At 42.1% G+C, this 13,704-nt stretch overlaps 1 protein-coding gene across 3 annotated transcripts in view; it reads right to left on the bottom strand.

Moving 5' to 3' along the window:
* The window catches only part of rmi1 (RMI1, RecQ mediated genome instability 1, homolog (S. cerevisiae)), a 19,872-nt gene extending 6,168 nt beyond the window's left edge, over window positions 1-13,704 (bottom strand). For 2 of the 3 annotated variants that reach the window (XM_061928750.2, XM_061928748.2), the window contains exons 1-8: window positions 13,629-13,704; window positions 9,466-9,657; window positions 7,751-7,861; window positions 6,227-6,376; window positions 6,075-6,145; window positions 5,876-5,999; window positions 4,094-4,187; window positions 540-735 (exon numbers count right to left, since the gene is read on the bottom strand). In XM_061928750.2, the coding sequence (XP_061784734.1) occupies window positions 540-735; window positions 4,094-4,187; window positions 5,876-5,999; window positions 6,075-6,145; window positions 6,227-6,376; window positions 7,751-7,861; window positions 9,466-9,621 (902 nt within the window). In that variant the 5' untranslated portion in view covers window positions 9,622-9,657; window positions 13,629-13,704. Of the gene's footprint in view, window positions 1-539; window positions 736-4,093; window positions 4,188-5,875; window positions 6,000-6,074; window positions 6,146-6,226; window positions 6,377-7,750; window positions 7,862-9,465; window positions 9,658-12,430; window positions 12,452-13,628 lie in introns of those variants that run through there. The other variant, XM_061928749.2, reaches the window with a different exon arrangement.

The following is a 13,704-nucleotide window of genomic DNA, read 5'->3' as shown; positions in this document are numbered from 1 at the left end:
TACCCAGCCCATCCATTAGCAGTCTGACCTCCACCAAGGCCAAACAATAATGCCAGCTACAGTTGTTTAATTATAGCACTGTTTTGCAATCAATAATATCATGAATGATACTGCGCTATTTGATTTTCTGGGAAGAGGGTATCAAATAAGACATGCTGAAATCTTTGTAAATAAAGCCCTTTGAGACACTTGTGATTTAGGGCTATATAAATAAACATTGATTGATTGATTGAAATAAGGGAAACGCTGTCTTCTAATGCATTAGGCACACATAATTGTATGTAGTAAAGTATTCATACTGTCCTCTAAGTGGACGACTCAATATCGATATTTTGTCCCAGGTGCACACTCTCCCCAGTAACAACACACACGGAAATGAAACCTCCCTTGGTAAAAATCGCTCGTTGCCACAGCAATAAATGCCACCGAAGCAATCTAAAATGTAAAATGTCATGACGATTATGATGCCAGTGATGCAGGGTGGGGGAAGGGGAGTTTAAACTACTAAATGTCAAGACATCGCACTGACAACCACTCACCTGGATGAGACACTCCTGACAGTGGAGCTTCTGGAGGACTGAGTGGAAATCGGGCTTAGTGTCCTGTAGCCGCTGTCGTGAGGGGGCCGAACCGGAAGCCGTTCCGCCATCATCTCCTCATCTTGGGCCTCCAGACTGGCCAACAGCTCTTGGTCATCAAGTTCCAGGTCCAGACCTCCCTGGTTTGTAGCATTACCTTTGGTAGATTTCATAGTAACACAAAAGGGATGGGTATTGATAAGATGTTTCCGGTTCTGATTACACTTAACTGATTGGACTATTCTTAAACAGTTCATGTGCAGTGTGTAGATGCTGAAGAAACAAGTCCGTGTCAGAAAACCAACAAACTATTGTTTCGTATGTATTTTAACATTGTAGTTGAAATGTAAACTTTTAAATACAAAGTTAAATAAAACAAATAATAAAAATAAAAATAAAGTATACTCTGTAAGCAAAATGTTGCACTTGAAAAAAAATCACAACCAAAATCAATAAAATTAGTTCTGTTTCTGTTAAGGAAAGGGTGAGTAACCTCAAATATACACAACCAAAACAATAAACAAAATGGCTAAATAATGTTATCTTGACCAAAATGATCACGTTATTATTATCGTGGTACACACATTAAAATAGTTTAACCAAGTTGCTTTTTTAATAACTAATATAAATAGAAAATACACTTTCTTGGCAGAGGAAACATTAAATATTGTTCTGGCTTCATAAAAGCCATGTTGTTTTTATTTGTGTGTTTAAAAAAGTTGATCTTCTTCCATTTTAATTGTAAAGGGTGAACAGTTTTATCACTTCCAGTTTACGTATGTGACGGCATAAGAGTTCACTTGAACGGAGTCTGTTTCAACTTATCTAGTTTATCGATCACTTCGTGTAAAAACAACACATCCTTTATGTTTAATGTGAATGCTGTAACTCACTTATTTACACAGTAATGTAATGTGTAATGCTCTTGAAGCATACACATGGCGATTTATCGACGCTGGAAAACTTACCGCCTTAATTTTAATGTATCATTGGTTAATTGACTTATCGAATATCGTCCGAGGCCTACTATCAATATAAAGTGTGACTTAGTCGATGGACAGTTGTGTCTTTGGTCCATCTGGCCGGGGACGTTTTTTTCTGGTTTATTAGGGGTAAGCACGCAATTTATGTTGAAATAGCTTGTCTCCAAATTCCACATTTCCACACCTCTTTCTCTCGACTTCCGTTTGCTCCAACGTTTCACTCTCTTTTCCGTGCTCGCTTCTAGAAGCAGCAGTTCATCCAGGTTAAAAAAGGTAAAAATCAAAAAGAATTAAAAAAGAATCCTCATTTGTCCACATATAGTCGTGTTTGTAGTTTGTTACCAAGTCTGCGATGATTAGAACAGACACACAAGCGTTTTTTTATCCGGAAGTAGGAACACACAGTTGTTGCCGGAAGTCGGACGTGCGCTGCCATGGAAACGGAAATCAATGCACGGAAGAAGAATGATTACAATTATCAAAATACGGCAAATATTGTACATATTACATATTGTTATGAACATGTCTGTTACTAGATAGTATATATAGTCTATAAAGTGTGTATACAAAAACGTTGATGGAGGGTTTTGAAGTTGTCTTAGAGGGCATTAAATGGCAACGACGTTGACTCCTATTCGATGCATCTTCCAAGCGTTTTTTTTATCATCTTTAAAATCCTAATTAAAAAAAGACATGTGTTCTTGTCTCTCGTAATGATTGTGAATAAAAGGTAAAACTCCAAAAAATGTGCAGTTCTCCTTTAAAGGGGAACATTATCACAATTTCAGGAGGGTTAAAACCATTAAAAATCAGTTCCCAGTGGCTTATTTTATTTTTCGAAGTTTTTTTCAAAATTTTACCCATCACGCAATATCCCTAAAAAAAGCTTCAAAGTGCCTGATTTTAACCATCGTTATATACACACCCGTCCATTTTCCTGTGACGTCACACAGTGATGCCGATACAAACAAACATGGCGGATAGAACAGCAAATTATAGCGACATTAGCTCGGATTCAGACTCGGATTTCAGCGGCTTAAGCGATTCAACAGATTACGCATGTATTGAAACGGATGGTTGTAGTGTGGAGGCAGGTAGCTAAAACGAAACTGAAATTGAAGAAGAAACTGAAGCTATTGAGCCATATCGGTTTGAACCGTATGCAAGCGAAACCGACGAAAACGACACGACAGCCAGCGACACGGGAGAAAGCGAGGACGAATTCGGCGATCGCCTTCTAACCAACGATTGGTATGTGTTTGTTTGGCATTAAAGGAAACTAACAACTATGAACTAGGTTTACAGCATATGAAATACATTTGGCAACAACATGCACTTTGAGAGTGCAGACAGCCCAATTCAGGCGCGCTAAGAACATATATTTTTCCACGATTTCAGCACTCAGGTTAACCATATATAAATAGACACAAAATACTGCATTACACAAGACTACACGAATGTACTCGAATGATTGAAAAAAATAAATGTTTTTAAGCTAAATTATTGGTAAACACAGTTTATGTATAATAATTTACGTAAAACCGCGAGTAATGAATAAAGTTTTCATCAATTAATATATTCTGTAGACATACCCTCATCCGCTCTCTTTTCCTGAAAGCTGATCTGTCCAGTTTTGGAGTTGATGTCCGCATCTGCTTTGAGTGTCGCAGGATATCCACACATTCTTGCCATCTCTGTCGTAGCATAGCTTTCGTCGGTAAAGTGTGCGGAACAAACGACTGACCATTTCGTCGTATATGCCTCGTATTTTGAACAAATTTCGTCCAATTTCTTGCCACTTTCGCATCTTTAGGCCACTGGTGCAACTTGAATCCGTCCCTGTTCGTGTTGTTACACCCTCCGACAACACACCGACGAAAGTGAGAAAATGGCGGATTGCATTCCGATGTGACGTCACAACGTGGCGTCATCGCTCCGAGAGCGAATAATAGAAAGGCGTTTAATTCGCCAAAATTCACCCATTTAGAGTTCGGAAATCGGTTAAAAAAATATATGGTCTTTTTTCTGCAACATCAAGGTATATATGGACGCTTACATAGGTCTGGTGATAATGTTCCCCTTTAAGATACCAAGGAATGTTAGTTTAGGGGAGAGGTAGTTTCTCTTGTTATATTTTGATTTTACTGTTATATTTGTATTCTCATTGTTGCTTTATATTTTTATTCTATTGTAATATTTTTCTATTTTGTTTCCATTTGTACCCCTATTATTACTTTTTACTTTTTAAATTCGATCTCAATTTTGTACACTGCTGCTGGAATTTTAATTTTCCTGAGGGAACTCTCCCAAAGGAATCAATAAAGTACTATCTATCTATCTATCTATCTATCTATCTAGGTTCAACACTGTGTATAAGGACACATAATTAGCGGCTAGCCGCTTGTCAGCCAGACAGGATCGGCGTTTGTGATCGGCAATAGAAGACTTTAATCGGCAACAGCCACACGAAAATTGTCCGATACTGATCGGTGGCCGGTCGTTCGGCACATCCCTAGAATTGTCATAGTGTACCTTGGTTTGACTGGTGAGCATCCGCCCTGACTTCCTCCTCTTGCTCCTGAGGATGCTCTTCAGGAAGTCCCAGGGTCCGACATAGTACTCTCCCCTGTCGGAAAAGTGAGAGTGGAATCTAATCATTTTTTTAATCAACAATCAAAAACAAAAATCAACCCTTTTCACACAGGAATCTTGCAAAATTAAGGCCAAATGGACGGTGCCAGTTTGATGGTTGCAGACTTATGGCCCTATTCTCCCGCTATTACGCGCTTAAAGTTAGGCACGTTTTTCTTATTTGTATTTTCCCATCCAGCCTGCGGACGAGCCCACCCATGCGTAAGTCAGGCAGAAGTTTTTAAGTCGTGAATGAAAAAGTTAAAGTTAAAGTCCCAACGATTGTCACACACACACTGGGTGTGATGAAATGTGTCCTCTGCATTTGACCCATCCCCATGTTCACCCCCTGGGAGGTGAGGGGAGCAGTGAGCAGCAGCCTGCGCCGCGCTCGGGAATCATTTGGTGATTTAACCCCCAATTCCAACCCTTGACACTGAGTGCCAAGCAGGGACGCAATGGGTCCCATTTTTTGTAGTCTTTGGGGTTTGAACTCACGACCTCCCAGTCTCAAGGCGGGACATTCTAACCACAAGACCACTGAGCTGGGCTTGTGGCCTTGAAGGCAGGCTCGTTACTAATGAGGCAGACTTTGCCGGTGTACCCTTTCTTAAAAATGGTGGAGCATGGAGTTTTACTAATACTTGTAAATGTCATTGGAATCCATTAAAAAGAGAACTCTTCAAATTTTAAAAGGCGTATCAATTCAGATAGTACTATTCACGTGAACGGGTGTCGCTATGGTGATGTAGCGTGCGCACGCTACAACAGCTCCTTCTTCCTCATTGGCTGTGAAAAAAAATCTGTAGATGAAACTTTGTTTCCCTTGTTATTATTACAACCACTTTGATGTTATTTGTGATGTTAAGAGTTCTGTTTAGTATAAATGTTTGTGAAGCTGTGATCATACTTGCCAACCTTGAGACCTCCGAATCCGGGAGATGGGGGGGGGGGGGGGGTTGGTGGTAGCGGGGGGTGTATATTGTAGCGTCCCGGAAGAGTTAGTACTGCAAGGGGTTCTGGGTATTTGTTCTGTTGTGTTTACGTTGTGTTACGGGTTACGGTGCGGATGTTCTCCCGAAATGTGTTTGTCATTCTTGTTTGGTGTTTGTTCACAGTGTGGTGCATATTTGTAACAGTGTTAAAGTTGTTTATACGGCCACCCTCAGTGTGACCTGTATGGCTGTTGATCAAGAATTCCTTGCATTCGCTCATGTGTGTATAAAAAATGCATTTATTAAGTGAATGGGCCGGCACGCTGCTAGTATGGAGGAAAAGCGGACATGATGTCAGGTTGTAGAGGACGCCAAAGGCAGTGCCTTTAAGGCACGCCCTCAATATTGTTGTCCGGGTGGAAATCGGGTGAAATTCGGGAGAATGGTTGCCCCGGGAGATTTTCAGGAGGGGCACTGAAATTCAGGAGTCTCCCGGTAAAATCGGGAGGGTTGGCAAGTATGGCTGTGATGTGTCTAAGAGGCTTAAACAGCTGTGTGTGAGTGCGTGTGTGTGTGTGTGTGTTTGCACAGGGTAGCGTGACAGTTTGATATTAACTTTTTTCACTTAGCACATGGGAGAATTGGGAAATGCGCCATTAAAGTCTTCAATGTGTGACCAACTGGAATTGAATTTAGGTGCTCTATGGTTAACAAGTCATACATCAGCAAGTCAATTGTTTGGTGTCACCTGGTTGTTCCTCTCAGACAGCTCTTCCACTTCCCCGCCCAGGACCTTCACGTTGGACGGCCCCAGCAGAATCACTCCAAGTCTGCAAACCATCTGCCCTTGCAGCTGCAGCTTGACGCCGGGTCTAGTGGTCAATAGAGGCCATTAAGTGTCCTTTTTCCATTCTGTATTTAGAATGCAAATATATATGTGGAACTACCTAAGAGCAGTGCTCAGTGCAGGGACTGTCTGATACTCCATGGCCTCCAGGCTCTGGACTCCATCGGTCACCTGGGATGAAGATCATGTGGTTATTCGGGGAGGGAACAAAACCTATTTGAGAAACACGATACCCATAATCCACTACCCGACCTGCAGTAAGAGCATGCGCGTGGGTCTGGCCTCCCACGATCTCTGCGTGGTCTGTGTGACAGCAGATACGTCATCATTGGTGCAGTCTGTGCCCTTCCATTTCTGCAGCTGGCCATACGCAGGCTGACTGATGTCCAGTAATGAGTCAACCTGCAACAGAGAAAGAAGAATCATCAAGTCACACTGAATTTTTTTCTCCCTTCAAGTAACACATTTCACCGAATATACTCGATAAATGCATCCTGGGGGCTATTTTTGGCCTTTTTGACTGGAGAGGCAATGTTTTACGTCACATTTTTCACATTCATAATGACCATACAGGTGAACAAAAAAGATAACCACTGCCTTAACTTGGAGAACAAGTGAGGATGTGTATTACAAGCTAGGACAAAAGTATTGGGACAGTATATGAAAGGAGTCCATCTTGTGTCATATGCTTAATTGGGGTTCGGGTAGACACACAATAAAATTAACTATAAAGTCCTTTTTTTAATAAAGAAAAGTTTCCCGCACATTGATCTGATTATATATTGGATTAGAATGTAACTTTATTATCATTGCAATTAAAAAGTACAACAAAATATGTTTTCAGCTCTAACCCGTCCAAGAACAGACAGACATACAGTAGACACGGGTAGACAGAACAGGAAGACTTATGGATTGCTACACGGGCGGTGGCCAGTAAAATAGTAAGAAAAAAAAAAAGGTAAACATATTCAATAAATATAATCTAAAATATTAACTCAAACTACCTTAAACATTGGAAAAATAGGACTTCCTAAAATGTGACTTTGCCGATAAATATACGGCAATTAAAAACCTTCAGAATGTTTATATAGTTGTTTTTTTTTATACATTTGTGTTACTCATTATCCCAAATTAATTTACTTTAAAAAAAAATTCTAATCAAACAATAATAATTCAGGTAAAAGTCACACTTTAGACGTGACTCTAGGTTTTTACTCAGACAACGGACATGACGAGGTTGGCACGGCCATTCTTGCAGTGGGAGAGTGGCCGTGCGCAACCCGAGGGTCCCTGGTTCAATCCCCACCTAGTACCAACCTCGTCATGTCCGTTGTGTCCTGAGCAAGACACTTCACCCTTGCTCCTGATGGGTGCTGGTTAGCGCCTTGCATGGCAGCTCCCTCCATCAGTGTGTGAATGTGTGTGTGAATGGGTAAATGTGGAAGTAGTGTCAAAGCGCTTTGAGTACCTTGAAGGTAGAAAAGCGCTATACAAGTACAACCCATTTATCATTTATTTAACATACATAAATAATTTATGTTTGACATTTGTCCGTTCAAATCGTGACACATCGGCGAATTTATCATTTTCTCAACTCTATTACTTACTGTATAAGGTAATTGACTGTATGTTTTGTATTTTAATTTAATGTATAAATGCATACCACACACTTGCTGCTTTTGTTACCCTGTATTTATAGATGTGTAATGACAATAAAGTTGAATCGGATCAAGTAGTGCATGTGCTGGTGTGTCCTCATTTCATATCGGCTGGTACCTGGACACAGAAAGTACCCCTGAGCTCAGTCTTCAAGGCTTGAGCGAGGCCATCGGGGAGAACAGGGTGGTCCAAGTCCTTCAGGTCCGTCAAGAGCCACTGGTCAAGCGCCTGAAGATTCCCGATTGCCATGCAAATAAGGAATAAGAGTTGTTAGTGTCAGGCTGGTTTAAACTTAGACCATGTCTACACTAAGTCGTTTAACCCCTTAAACGAATAATTATTTAGCCTAAGCCCCGTTTCAGCCACACTAAACCAGCGTTTAAGGTCCCCCTCCTCGGACAAATTTTTACACGGGTAAGTCAGCCGTGTAATTATTGAATCTCCGGCACTTAGCTTTGTATGGACTCATTGATCGTTTACAAAGTGAGTTTGGAGAGGAAGTGACGCCAGAAAGACCTCGCCCCACACAGGAAGTGACGTCAGAAAGAACGCGCCACAGCCAGCTTCATAAGAAAGCGGTTTCGTAGCTCAGAGCTAACCACTGGAAATATAAAGGCGAGTCATCCAGACATGCCCGTGTTTCTCCTTCTTCTACATGTACAGACGCTTGTGGAAATCGCACACAAATATCTTAAGAAAAAGCGATTGCAGCTATTTGGGATACAACACTTCTCAGACGGCAAGAGAACTTTCCAATGTCCGGCCGGGTCAGCTATGATGATAGCGAAAAACTTTGTCCATTTGTCGAAGGAGAGACAACAAGAATGCAAGCTCCCGTGGATGTGATTAAAAAAGATAGCGTGTGCTTTGTATTACCCGGCCGTCGAGGAAAATGGCGAATACATTTTGACTGGCAAAGCAGACTGTATCAGTTATTGTCCGCCATGTACTGTATGTCGCGGACTCAACGTCGAGGTCCAGAGTATATAAAGTCACCAAAAACGAATGGACAATGAAGGTGAAGGCAAAAGTGTGAGGAGTGTCCTGACCAAATATCCACATCCCTAGATTTCATCCATCCATTTTCTACCGCTTATTCCCTTCGGGGTCGCGGGGGGGCGCAGGAGCCTATCTCAGCTACAATTGGGCGGAAGGCGGCGTACACCCTGGACAAGTCGCCACCTCATCGCAGGGCCAACACAGATAGACAGACAACAGTCACACTCACATCCACACAGGGCCAATTTAGTGTTGCCAATCAACTTATCCCCAGGTGCATGTCTTTGGAAGTGGGAGGAAGCCGGAGTACCCGGAGGGAACCCACGCAGTCACGGGGAGGACATGCAAACTCCACACAGAAAGTTCCGAGCCCGGGATTGAACCCAAGACTACTCAGGACCTTCGTATTGTGAGGCAGATGCACTAACCCCTCTGCCACTGTGCTGCCCATCCCTAGATTGATTAATGTAAAATGTTATTTATCATATTGTTTATGTGTCTAGTAAAGATATGATTAATTTATGATGGCTCAAGTGTGATTCACTACAATAGGGCCCCACAGCAAACTGGATTCCAGTTAATTGAAATACCACAACACTGGATATTGTTTAGATAAGTTAAATTTAAGAACTTGCACACAAAGCAACACTGGAGGTGACTATGACGTGCGCATATTCCGCGCATGCGTACTAGGTCGTGCTGCGCCGGCGGACGGAGGGGGGCGGGGGTCTTAAACGGTGGCATTGTTGTGTGTGGACATGGATAAGGTTAGGTGTGATTTACCCTGGATAACTTTTAGTGTAAACGGAGCCTTAAACTCACTTAAGTCCTACCTGCTGGTTGATTTGCTGTTGCGATAGTCGACCTGCTCCTCCGGCCTCTTCTTGTAGCCACTCCACACATGCCTCCAGCCAGGCGAAAGGCACCTGGACATGCCAGGAGGATCGCAGCCAGGCCTGTGTCACCTGTACCACAGCCTGAGGTGCCATTTTTTTTTTCTTCTTCGAGTATAGCTTCACCTTCACCTGTAGCAATGTCATAAAGCGCAAGCAAATAACGGAATGTTTAGTCGATTTAAAGTTACAAAACTGTTGTATTACTCATTCACGGATGTCATTTTACTATAAAAAGGTCAGTAAATGAATGTCCTGTATTATTCGGAGTATAAGTCGCTCCGGAGTATAAGTCGCAACGGCCGAAAATGCATAATAAAGAAGGAAAAAAAACATATATAAGTCGCACTGCAGTATAAGTCGCATTTTTTGTGGAAATTTATTTGATAAAAGCCAACACCAAGAATAGACATTTGAAAGGCAATATAAAACAAATAAAGAATAGTGAACAACAGGCTGAATAAGTGTACGTTATATGAGGCATAAATAACCAACTGAGAACGTGCCTGGTATGTTAACGTAACATATTATGGTAAGAGTCATTCAAATAACAATAACATATAGAACATGCTATACGTTTACCAAACAATCTGTCACTCCTAATCGCTAAATCCCATGAAATCTTATACGTCTAGTCTCTTACGTGAATGAGCTAAATAACATTATTTGATATTTTACGGTAATGTGTTCATCATTTCACACATAAGTCGCTCCTGAGTATAAGTCGCACCGCCGGCCAAACTATGAAAAAAACTGCGACTTATAGACCGAAAAATACGGTAAGCTTTGCTTCTTCCTACTCCTTTTCGGATATGATGTAAAGAGAAATTATGTTAAATTGTGTGATGTCTTACGCTGTAAGTGTGTTCATGTTCGAAATAAACTAAAAGAAAGAAAGAAAGAAAGAAATTTAAAGTGCCAATGATTGTCTCACACACACTAGGTGTGGTGAAATTACCCTCTGCATTTGACCCATCCCCTTGTTCCACCCCCTGGGAGGTGAGGGGAGCAGTGAGCAGCAGCGGTGGCCGCGCTCGGGAATCATTTTTGGTGATTTTTTAACCCCCAATTCCAACCCGTGATGCTGAGTGGCAAGCATTGATTGATTGATTGAGACTTTTATTAGTAGATTGCGCAGTGCAGTACATATTCCGTACAATTGACCACTAAATGGTAACACCCGAATAAGTTTTTCAACTTGTTTAAGTCGGGGTCCACTTAAATTGATTCATGATACAGATATATACTATCATCATAATACAGTCATCACACAAGATAATCATCAGAGTATATACATTGAATTATTTACATTATTTACAATCCGTTGTGTGGGATATGGAATGTGTGGGGGTTTAGGTTTGGTTGATATCAACACTTCAGTCATCAACAATTGCATCATCAGAGAAATGGACATTGGAACAGTGTAGGACTGACTTGGTAGGATATGTACAGCAAATAGTGGACATAGAGAGAGAGATCAGAAAGCATAAGAATAAGTATCTACATTTGATTATTTACATTTGATTATTTACAATCCGGGGAGGTAGGATGTGGAAGAGAGGGTGTTAGTTTAGGGTTGAAGTTGCCTGGAGGTGTTGTTTTAGTGCGGTTTTGAAGGAGGGTAGAGATGCCCTTTCTTTTATACCTGTTGGGAGTGCATTCCATATTGATGTGGCATAGAAAGAAAATGAGTTAAGACCTTTGTTAGATCGGAATCTGGGTTTAATGTGGTTAGTGGAGCTACCCCTGGTGTTGTGGTTATGGCGGTCATTTACGTTAAGGAAGTAGTTTGACATGTACTTCGGTATCAGGGAGGTGTAGCGGATTTTATAGACTAGGCTCAGTGCAAGTTGTTTTACTCTGTCCTCCACCCTGAGCCAGCCCACTTTGAAAAAGTGGATAGGAGTGAGGTGTGATCTGGGGTGGAGGTCTAGAAGTAATCTGACTAGCTTGTTCTGGGATGTTTGGAGTTTAGATTTAAGGGGTTTGGAGGTGCTAGGGTACCAGGAGGTGCATGCGTAATCGAAAAAGGGTTGAACGAGAGTTCCCGCTAGAATCTTCATGGTGCTTGTGTTGACCAGAGAGGAGATTCTATAGAGAAATCTCGTTCGTTGGTTGACCTTTTTGATTACCTTGGTTGCCATTTTATCACAGGAAAGATTAGCCTCTAGAATGGAACCTAGGTAGGTGACCTCATCTTTCCTGGTGATAACAATGTCACCCACTTTTATAGTGAAGTCATTGACTTTCTTAAAGGGGAACATTATCACCAGACCTATGTAAGCGTCAATATATACCTTGATGTTGCAGAAAAAAGACCATATATTTTTTTAACCGATTTCCGAACTCTAAATGGGTGGATTTTGGCGAATTAAACGCCTTTCTATTATTCGCTCTCGGAGCGATGACGTCACATCGGGAAGCAATCCGCCATTTTCTCAAACACCGAGTCAAATCAGCTCTGTTATTTTCCGTTTTTTCGACTGTTTTCCGTACCTTGGAGACATCATGCCTCGTCGGTGTGTTGTCGGAGGGTGTAACAACACGAACAGGGACGGATTCAAGTTGCACCAGTGGCCCAAAGATGCGAAAGTGGCAAGAAATTGGACGTTTGTTCCGCACACTTTACCGACGAAAGCCATGCTACGACAGAGATGGCAAGAATGTGTGGATATCCTGCGACACTCAAAGCAGATGCATTTCCAACGATAAAGTCCAAGAAATCTGCCGCCAGACCCCCAGGAAAAGAGTGCGGATGAGGGTATGGTATGTCTACAGAATATATTAATTGATGAAAACTGGGATGTCTGCACTCTCAAAGTGCATGTTGTTGCCAAATGTATTTCATATGCTGTAAACCCAGTTCATAGTTGTTAGTTTCCTTTAATGCCAAACAAACACATACCAATCGTTGGTTAGAAGGCGATCGCCGAATTCGTCCTCGCTTTCTCCCGTGTCGCTGGCTGTTGTGTCGTTTTCGTCGGTTTCGCTTGCAGACGGTTCAAACAGATATGGCTCAATAGCTTCAGTTTCTTCTTCAATTTCGTTTTCGCTACCTGCCTCCACACTACAACCATCCGTTTCAATACATGCGTAATCTGTTGAATCGCTTAAACCGCTGAAATCCGAGTCTGAATCCGAGCTAATGTTGCTATAAACTTGCTGTTCTATCCGCCATGTTTGTTTGTATCGGCATCACTATGTGACGTCACAGGAAAATGGTCGGATGGTTAAAATCAGGCACTTTGAAGCTTTTTTTAGGGATATTGCGTGATGGGTAAAATTTTGAAAAAAACTTCGAAAAATAAAATAAGCCATTGGGAAATGATTTTTAATGGTTTTAACCCTTCTGAAATTGTGATAATGTTCCCCTTTAAGGTTGATGTGGACCCATATAGGGAGGTAATGGGTCCCATTTTTATAGTATTTGGTACCCTTAGAGATAGGGTGAGAAGCTCTGTCATCCGGGGGGAGCTCAAAGTAAAGCCGCTGCTCCTCCATATCGAGAGGAGCCAGATGAGGTGGTTCGGGCATCTGGTCAGGATGCCACCCGAACGCCTCCCTCGGGAGGTGTTTCGGGCACGTCCGACCGGTAGGAGGCCACGGGGAAGACCCAGGACACGTTGGGAAGACTATGTCTCCCGGCTGGCCTGGGAACGCTTCGGGATCCCCCGGGAGGAGCTGGACGAAGTGGCTGGGGAGAGGAAAATCTGGGCTTCCCTGCTTAGGCTGCTGCCCCCGCGACCCGACCTCGGATAAGCGGAAGAAGATGGATGGATGGATGGACGGTACGACCCCAAAGGGAATAAGCGGTAGAAAATTGAGGGATGGATGGGTATGACTCGGCCGGGGTTTGAACTCACAACCTACCGAACTCAGGGCGGAAACTTTAACGTAAATACGTAAGTGTCACGCAGAGAGAAGCGGAAGTATAATAATAACATAAATCACAAACATACAATTCACCCAATTATGTGCGGAAAAAGTGTGATAAAACAGGCCAACACTATTTTTTTAACGCTGTATCGAGTAGTAGAATGTTAATATTCATATATAACTGTCGCGTTTGACCCAATATGTGGAGAAATTCACATTTAACCTACCTCGAGACCAGAAAAAAAAGCGCCACTATTTTGCAGACACGACTTCCGTGATAGGCGGGTCTTGTACTACAAAGCA

This window comes from Nerophis lumbriciformis, linkage group LG33, assembly GCF_033978685.3.
Source record: "Nerophis lumbriciformis linkage group LG33, RoL_Nlum_v2.1, whole genome shotgun sequence".
Classification (NCBI taxonomy): Eukaryota; Metazoa; Chordata; class Actinopteri; order Syngnathiformes; family Syngnathidae; genus Nerophis; species Nerophis lumbriciformis.
The sequence above is the reverse complement of the archived record's forward strand: the minus strand, read 5'-3'. Positions and strand labels throughout refer to the sequence as shown.